At 32.1% G+C, this 9,307-nt stretch overlaps 1 protein-coding gene across 1 annotated transcript; it reads right to left on the bottom strand.

Moving 5' to 3' along the window:
* Window positions 1–2,865: 2,865 nt before the first annotated feature.
* Window positions 2,866–5,893, bottom strand: LOC112525688 (GATA transcription factor 8-like). Its single transcript, XM_025135910.1, has 3 exons — window positions 5,744–5,893; window positions 4,696–4,941; window positions 2,866–3,849 (listed from the first exon to the last, which is right to left on the bottom strand). The coding sequence occupies exons 2-3, from the start codon at window positions 4,924–4,926 to the stop codon at window positions 3,040–3,042; spliced, it is 1,041 nt and encodes a 346-aa protein (XP_024991678.1). The 5' UTR covers window positions 4,927–4,941; window positions 5,744–5,893; the 3' UTR covers window positions 2,866–3,039.
* Between the last annotated feature and the right edge of the window lie 3,414 nt (window positions 5,894–9,307).

The following is a 9,307-nucleotide window of genomic DNA, read 5'->3' as shown; positions in this document are numbered from 1 at the left end:
TCTGTTAATTTTGTAGTTTTCTTTATTGGTTTTGAGTGTTTATCTTAAAACTCAAGTTTCTTGGTTCTTTGCTCTTGGTGTAAATCGAACATTTGTGGAGTCGTTTAAATATATTGGATTTTAAACTGTCATACAATTTTTTTCATCGATAGTCTGTAATTGGAACCATAACTCTTATTTATTCAAATTGTATTAATATGTAAAGACCAAGTGTAACCTATATCATCGTTAAATGTTATCTTATAAAACCAGTGGAACTTCAAAATCGTTAAAATTCATGGCTCCCGCCGCATTGCGCGGGTATATAACTAGTATATTAATATTAGTATCAAATTAACTATTTAAAAGTTTTTATTTGTTTATTTTTTTAATTCAAAATCGTAACGAAGTAACTTAATTTAGGTTTAATAATATTTTTTTTATAAAGATAATAATTAAGTATTCTGTTAGACTCAATAATTATCCTAATTATATGTTAGATTTTTTATATTTTAAAATGAGATATTTATCCTCTATTTGATTATGTTTATCCGTAGTTATTTGCACGAATTCAAATATAAAGCTTTAATAAGTTGTACTTATGCACAATTTACTTGTAATATTAAATTTGAAGTAATATGCATCAATAAACATTACTTCATGCATAAAAAATGGTTTTTAAGAGTTTTTATCAAATGCTTTATAATATAGTATATATAAATTATTACATTAGTAATGACTTAATGTAATAAGTCTAATTCATGGATAGTTGAACTTGATGACTCATTGAGTTATAGATCGTGAGTGGTTGAACTTAATAACCACTAACCCGTAGTGACATTCATAAAGCATGGATATGTATGTATGTATGTATGTATGTATGTATGTATGTATGTATGTATGCATGCATGTATGTATATTGATAATTTAAAAAAGATGAAAGGTTTTGAATTAATAAGAGATTTTAATTATTCATAATTAAGATAATATAATGTAACATTATATTGTTAATATTCCAAAATGAAATATTTGTACAATTTGATTTTATTGTAAATTAAAAGAAGAAATGAAATGTGTTTTAGATATATTACCAATTGTAGTAAGTTTATATTTATTTTATTTATGTATATTGTCTCATACCTTGCTTTTATTTATATTTATATGGGTTGGATTCATTTGACAAAAGTTTTGATTTACACCATGTTATATTATTTTTAATTTTTTATTACGTGAAAAAGAAAAAAAAAGTAATGTAAGTATAACACCTTAAGATCACATTTGTATATAACCATATATTTCATATATCAAGAAATATAATTTACACATTTGATTCCATTATATACAAAAGCTACTTTACAAAGTAGCCATCAAATTTTTTCATTTGTGTTAGTGCAAAACTTGTATGCATAACAGGTATTTATATACAAAAGAAAACACATCCCAAGAAGTAATCATATAATCTTCATAATTTCCCTTTCCCTTTATCATCAGACAGTACCCGAAACACTTTTATAAAATCCATATTTGTATAAATAAGAAATAAACAACATTTTTATTGAGAGAAACCTCTCTTTTTCATATCAAAATAATGAGACAACACCCCTTTATTGTATCACATAATCAAATAACTTATTTATCGCATTATACAAAATCTCATTGTATCATATTAGATAAAATGTGATAACTTCATTCCCTCACAACATACTGGTGCGAGGACCCCAACTCATCGCATCATCTTGGTGCGATAAACTCAACTTGTCGCATCACTGGGATGAAAGATAAGTCAATTTGTCGAATCACAAGGATGCAACAAAAACAAGTCATCGCATCAATAGGATGCGATAACCACACAGATGTGACAATTTCAATTCATCTCATCATAAGGATGCGACAACAGATTGACATATGATAAAAATCCAATTTTCAATTTCATTTGATTTTAAAACCCTTATAACCATGATGCACCTTTCCTGATTATGTCACCCCACCTCTTCTGATTGTGTCACATTTATATCCAAAATACACTTCTCTTGAATTCTCCTGTTTAGTTTCGTCTCTTGCTGAACATTTTTCTTTTTCACCAATGCTCACTCTTTCTGCACAAATGTTCACCCATTGGTTTTCCATCTCCACTTCATGAAATCGGAGTTGGGTCGTCTATATTTCTGGTAGTTTTGGTGTTCATGGATTGCCCAACATGTCATGTTATCGTAATACGGAGCATCTGGATTTCAGATCCATTCATTGGAAAGGACGTCGCATTTATGGTGATGACTTCATCTTGTGGGTGGTACATCAGAGCGATGGTGTCGATGGAGGCATGAGTGGTTGGGAATTTGTGAAGAGGGTAGTAGTGAGGAACGACGGTGAGGATGATGAGTGTTAGGATTACGAGTACTAGAGTTTTAGAGGAGCTTCGAAGAAGGGTTGTTTGTTGGTTGTTGATTGTTAAGATTCACGCAAGCAGTGCCATTAACCTCCGTTCACATATGATTGGATGTGGAACACACACTCAAATTTGTTTCTATTACAAATATGCCACTGGTTTATCTTAACCATGGATTTAGATTTTGAACGGTCTTAATTGGTTAACAAACTTAGCATATGTTTTTTGGTTAACAAATGATTGGTCGTCTATATATATATATATATATATATATATATATATATATATATATAATATACTCATTATTACTTATTATTATTATTATTAATTTTAGTTTAGAAAAATAAAGAAAGAAACACAAGACAAGAAAAGAACACCACAAAATTTTATAAGTTCACAAAAGGACCCTTGGCTTAAACCCTGATATCATGGTTATCAACTACAAAAAGAATACCCTACCTCCCATCATCACCAACAATTAACAAACAAAACAAATTCAAATATGACTCTTTTACCCCCGTTTCTTTTCTTTTTTTAATTTTGATTTTACACTCAACCACCCTCTACATCTTCATTCTTCTATTTCTACCCCCTATATTATATATCTATCTCTTCTTCAACCCTCCTCATTTACAATCAACAAAACAAATCATGCTAAAACTCACTAATCCCCTTCAAATGTAATACTCTCCACCCTTAATGTTTGGAATCACCTCTGCTTCTCCCATTTTCTCATCCTTGCTTCTCATCTCCACCACCTTCTTGTGGGAGTTTGAGTGCAGGGAAGGAACAAAAGTCGGGCTCGCAGCTGGCCGGTACTCCGGAAACAGCCGTCCAGACTTGTAGCGAACACCACACGCATTGCACAGGCTCTTTGGCCCCATTGGCCCTGCCCGCCACTGGGGTGTTTTCGTAATTTCACAATGCATACACTTTCTAACTCCTCCTGGTTGGTTCTGGTTCTGGTTCTGGTTCTGGTTCTGGTTCTGGTTCTGGTTTTGGTTTTGGTTCTCGTTTTCCTCTGCTGGGCCTAATTGGATCTTGAGCTTACTGGGCTTCTTTTTCTTCTTCTGATCAGGCTCACACCCAACGGATTTTGGCCCACAACGAGATGCAAAGTTTCTTTCAGGTTCGGGAGAAACAGAAACAGGCATCATAACCAGAGGAGACAGGAGTTCAATCATGGCACGAGGGTTGAAGGTTGCAGGGCGAGGACGCTTGCTTCGGGCCCGTTGAGGCCCACGTTGAATTGGGCTGAGTGGGACCATCATGCCACCACTTCCTCCTGACCACGACGAGCTGGAGCTGCTGCTACTGCTCTCAAGGACCGACACAGGACTGGAGGTCTGGAACTGGCGGTGCGCAACCACCGTCTCTGTCTCCTTTTGGACCGAAACATTCTCTTTGTTAATGGTCATTCCCCCACCAGAAAACGAGTCTTCCACAAAGTTTGAAAGCCATTCGAGCTGGACAATATCCTCATACTGAGATAAAACACAAACACGGTTGTAAGTACAAAGATATCAATATGACAAATTGACAAAACTTGTTTATAGCTCCAGTTAATCTTTTTCCTGTTTGAGTGACCCATCACAGTAAAGTTGGCTGAATAAAGTTAAAACATTGGAAAAGGACTCATCTTGGACTTAATTGTCGACCTAATCAATCAGCTTTTCTTCAACAACACTCCTTCATCGCAAATTAAGTAAACTTTACTCCTCTCACATATAATATGAAACGGAACCCACAACCGAATTATGTGCAACAAACAAATCTTGAAATAACCCTTGCTTTTTAAACAATCTAAAATTGCAATTATTGACGGACCCACATAATTATAAGATCGTTTTCACCAATCTATTTGTCTTTTAAACGTCAAATACATTAGCTTTTAGATTCAAAAGTGACAAAGAACAGTTTTGATTCAAAAACATACATGGTTGAGTTCCCACAAATCAAAAGTCAAGAAAGACGCGGTATTTGATAGACTCCTAAACTTTACAGAATCAATGGGTTAGCAAGTTCAAGAAACTCCGATGCCAATGCGAATCTATTTAAAAATCAAAAAAACTAGTGTGTATACAAAGGAATTCAATCGTGGGTGGAATTTAATCTTCACCCTCCATTTTCCAGGATTAAAGATGTATTAAATGAACGGGTCGATGAAAAAGTAACTCCAATGAGTCGAATCATCATCATACACCCTACTTTTGATACTATATCAAATGCTTAGCTGGCTACCAGAACCGACACTGATGACATCACATTCCGGTGAATGACATCGTTTAGAATAATAAAAGAATGTCAACTGATGGTCATTAATTACTCACCGGGACGGCGAGCTCTGCCGACAGAGAGGAGGCAGGTCCGCTATTGCTGCCGCAGAAGATGGGGTCAGTCACCTGCAAGTCATCAGAATTGTTGATCCAAATGTCGGTGAACTCATTACAGTCTACGGAATTGAGAGAGGTATCGGTGACGGGAGGGAATTCGATCAAGTCGTCAATGTGATCAAAGAAGCTCCCACAGTCAATCTCTTCCATGTAATTCTGGCTTGTCATTTTCTTCTCTACTTGCTGAAAGAAAATGAGAGAACGTTTAGAACTTGTTTTAATAACATAAAAACAAGCAAGAAAAAGCAAATTTGAAGAGTAATTCCTATGTAACGTGGAAATGCAGGGGGCACCGATGGATGACAAATCGATAATATGGTGATGTTAGACAGCTCACATACATTTTCAGTGGAGCACGTTAGCATGATTTTTTCGGAAAAAGAAGAAAACAAAAACTTCGTATAAGAGTCCTTGAATTTAGCTGGAGGTGCTGAGATTCTTTCTTCATAATCAGAAAAACTCCAACGATAAATGACTACGCCTTTCGGAATCATACTAAATTTAGCAATACAATATTGCACAAAGAATTAAACCAGTGTTCCCCTGCTTGATTCCAAGGAAAGCAAAGGAATGTGCAGAGGAGAGATGTAAGTTGAAGAAACTAGACCAAATTAAGCTGTAAAGAAGACAATTTAGGATGAAAAAACAGAGTTTTAACAACTAAAATTGAACCAAACACTAGCAAAATTGCATAATTCCATTTCTCCATAAACAAAACAGAGCAAAAACGCAAAATTTGATGACAAATTTGTAAAACGGATTCAAATCTAAGCCGAAAATGAAGATAGCAAAAGTTAACAGAGCATATAATTCCATAGGCTCTGTTTACCATCTTAGAAATTCGACGAAAACATGAAAGCATCATACTTTTTTATCACCTGGCTGCCAAATTTGAAGCAAAACAATTGAAATGAAGAGGTGGAAAACGTCCTTTAGCAGAGATACGATACAATACAACATAAATTACTTAGAAATGGATTCAAACCTGAGGTTGAAAACCCTAAAAGCTGCAATTGAAGCAGAAAGTCCTGTGTGGGGCGAAGATGAAGGTAAAAATCCCAAAGGAAAGGACAAAATGCTTGAAATTTGAAACCTAAAACTGAAACAGATATATCAACACTCGAATTATGAATTTGAAAGGAGAGAGATAAACCCTAAAAAAAGGAGGGAAGTGTGTGTGTGTGTGTTAATGGTAGGTGAAGCTCTTCCTTCAGTGCTAGCTGTGTTTTATTACTACTGCCCCACCCATTTTCCCCAACTCCTGTCTTCTTACTCATCGTGGGTCCCATACGCACATCTGCTCCACCGCTCTCTTTTTTTATTTATTTTTTTATTTTCTTCTGACCGTACATTTAAAAAAAAAATCTAATATTCCTTTATTTTAATTACGTTATTAGATTTCACTTTTTTTTTATTTATTTTTCAAATTTGAATTTTATTTTTGAGAGGGAAATTGTAAATAATAGGGCTTGTAAAAAGACATTGACATGGACCTTGTTATTATTATTCAATGGAAATGATGAGTTATTTATCTTGAAAACCAATAATTCAAGTTTTTTCAAAATAAAAATTCAGATTAATTAGGAATAATATTTATTGAAAAAGAAATTAACAAGATACCAGATATTTAGAGAAAATGATTGACACAATAACACGTACGTCATGTGATAAAATGCATACATATATCCAAATTTGTAAATCAAGTACTAAATCAGAAACTAATATAAATGTTATCGACATCTCAACAATAAAAAACCGCACTTATGTAATAAACACCCCAAGTGAATGTAAATATATAAAATGTGTATATCCCAGCACCCCTCATTGTAGTAAAGGTTCGAAATAACGTGACGCAAACGCAAAGCCTCAAGTTTTAAGAGTCACGGACATGCCACGACGTTTTTTGATCTGCGACTTATGTCTACAAATATATATATATATATATACACACACACACACACGCATACATACAAACATATGTTTTCTAGTGTTATTCAATGAGTTAATTGTAATAAACAATTTAAATTTAAGTTATAAAAATCATGCATAAAGCCATGATATGCCACAAGCTTTAATATGACGTGAGACATAAGTCACGAGTCACGCCGCACCATCATGGTTGTTATGATAGACCTTTTAAAACAGTGTGTGATACATGTAAACAATTTAATTGGACTTCACATATATTGTTGTATTTTCGAATTATTTAAGAAATCAATTTTTAAGACCACTAGTTAAATAAGTTAAAAAGCATTAATATTCAACATATTGGTCATCAAATGTAGGGATACCATGTTTTTTTATACCAATTATAATTGGTACACAAAATTTTATATCATGTACCAACCAACTATATTTGTCACCAATTAAATTAGTACCAACTTTTTCTTTTGGTACATGTTGGTGCGGTATTAAAAATTTGTTTAAATTGACATATTTACCAACTAGATCTATATGTATTAAATCTATCGAGTATTTACATAACATATTGATATGTGTTGCAATAATTATTTATATTATTTGTATATAAATACAAACATTCACTAATAATCTACTATAAGCAGCAATTGATGAACATCGATGGACCATTGAGGTATAGACATGAGTTACTAAGATTGTTAGGGTTAGACGAGTGAATTTAGTCAAATTTTTGTATATCTATTAGTATTTTAATTTAGCAAATTTGAAAACAAGATAATTTGAAATTTAAAATCAAAATATGTTGTATTACTAATTAGACTTTAATAAATAAATAAATCGGTACGGTACAGTACAGTATTACCATGACATACGACTTCTAATATTACGTATCAACCAAGTTTAGATAGTTGATATGGTATTACCAACCAATTATATTGGTACCAACTAACTGTTATGGTTGATAGATAAATTGATTGATTTATCTTGGTACAAAATTGACACAATAAATGGTATGATGTTTGCAAGATGTTAACATCCGCACCACATATACATTTAGTTGGTATGCACATTGTGATACATCTGCTTCACAATTTGATAAATATCACAATATGCATATGCATCTAATAATATAGACCTTATTGTTAAGCACTTATCGGATAAGCAATTGGTAAACGGTCCATAAGTTTGAAGATATATAATTTATTTAATTTTCCATCATAAATATGCATATAGATACAAATATATGTATGTATGTATAGGTCGATTCTTTATCTTGCAACTAACTTCAAATTTACTCAAGGAATGATGACTTCCTTCTAAATCACTTCACCCAAATCTTGAAAAGTAATTTGCACCATACCTAACTAATTTTAGAAACAAAAAAATATACTGTTTTTAAACATGATGGTTGTAAATGTAATGATAGTGCTCATACAAATTATTATATTCAAATATATTTTCATTAATTAAAATTCGTAATTAAAAAAATTAAGGAAATAATTGGAAAATAATTACATTTGTATTTTACCCTATTTAATTTTAGTTTGAAATTCTATGAATATTTTTTTTATCGTATTATCTATTTTAATAAAAACATCTTATACTGTATGGCGAAAAACATAAGGGGACAATAAAACTCGTACATGCATGTAAATGTAGTGTGTAGGGACTCGTCCCCATCGTCACTTGTTGTTTATGTTAGGATTGAAAATCAGTATTAAATTGTATTCGTCTTGAAAGTTAAATATTGTCTATAATTATAAAAGTCATCGTGTTTGACTTTTCTGTAAAGTTTGACTTTGACTAGGACTTTAATGTTTGACCCTATATAAAGGGTAAAGTCTTGTAATTGTAAAAAGGAGCTCATTTTGATAAATCAGATTTACGTAATTGAAGTTTGACCAAGTTTTAGATCTTGACTTTCTCTCTCAATCCTCTCTATGATGTTCTTGAATATTCATATCAGATCTGCCATTATTGTTGAAGCTCATATGAAGATTGATCATTGTTAGGGGACTCACAGTTTATGTCTTGCACTATCTAATCCCCAATAGGTTTATGGGAAAGTAATTCTTACGTGTGGAGAATTCTTTGGATATCTCTTTAATGATAACAATAATCAAGTATGAAAGAATATTAAAAGAATATCGAATATAAATTTGAAAACGATATGTTAAATTGTTAATGCTAAAATGCGTTTTCTACATAGTGTATATACATACATAGACTTGGGATCATGTAAGACTAACTTGTTTTCGTGAGACTTAACATTTTTACACTTGAAACTTTACAGTAAAAGCTGTGAAGGTAATCTTCATAGTGTTTTTATTGTGAAGATTCAGAATTTCTTTTACTTTCACAATGTTTTATTGCGAAGGTTTAGGTGTAAAAATATGGTTTCACGAATCTCACGAAAACAAATTGGTCTCACATGAACCTTACCCTACACAACATAATTTCTGGGTACATGTTTCGATGCATAAAACTAACTTATTGGTAGCTTATAGTCACTTTTTTCTAATTATAGCTCTTACTAAAATTAATTATTATTTATTACTATTAATTATAAAATAAATATTAGTAAAATTTGAATATTGCTAATGTTAATTATTTATAAATTTTAATTATA

Source organism: Cynara cardunculus (genome assembly GCF_001531365.2).
Source record: "Cynara cardunculus var. scolymus isolate 2C chromosome LG 13, CcrdV1, whole genome shotgun sequence".
Classification (NCBI taxonomy): domain Eukaryota; kingdom Viridiplantae; phylum Streptophyta; class Magnoliopsida; order Asterales; family Asteraceae; genus Cynara; species Cynara cardunculus.
Note: the sequence above shows the minus strand (reverse complement) of the source record. Positions and strands in the feature narration are given on the sequence as shown.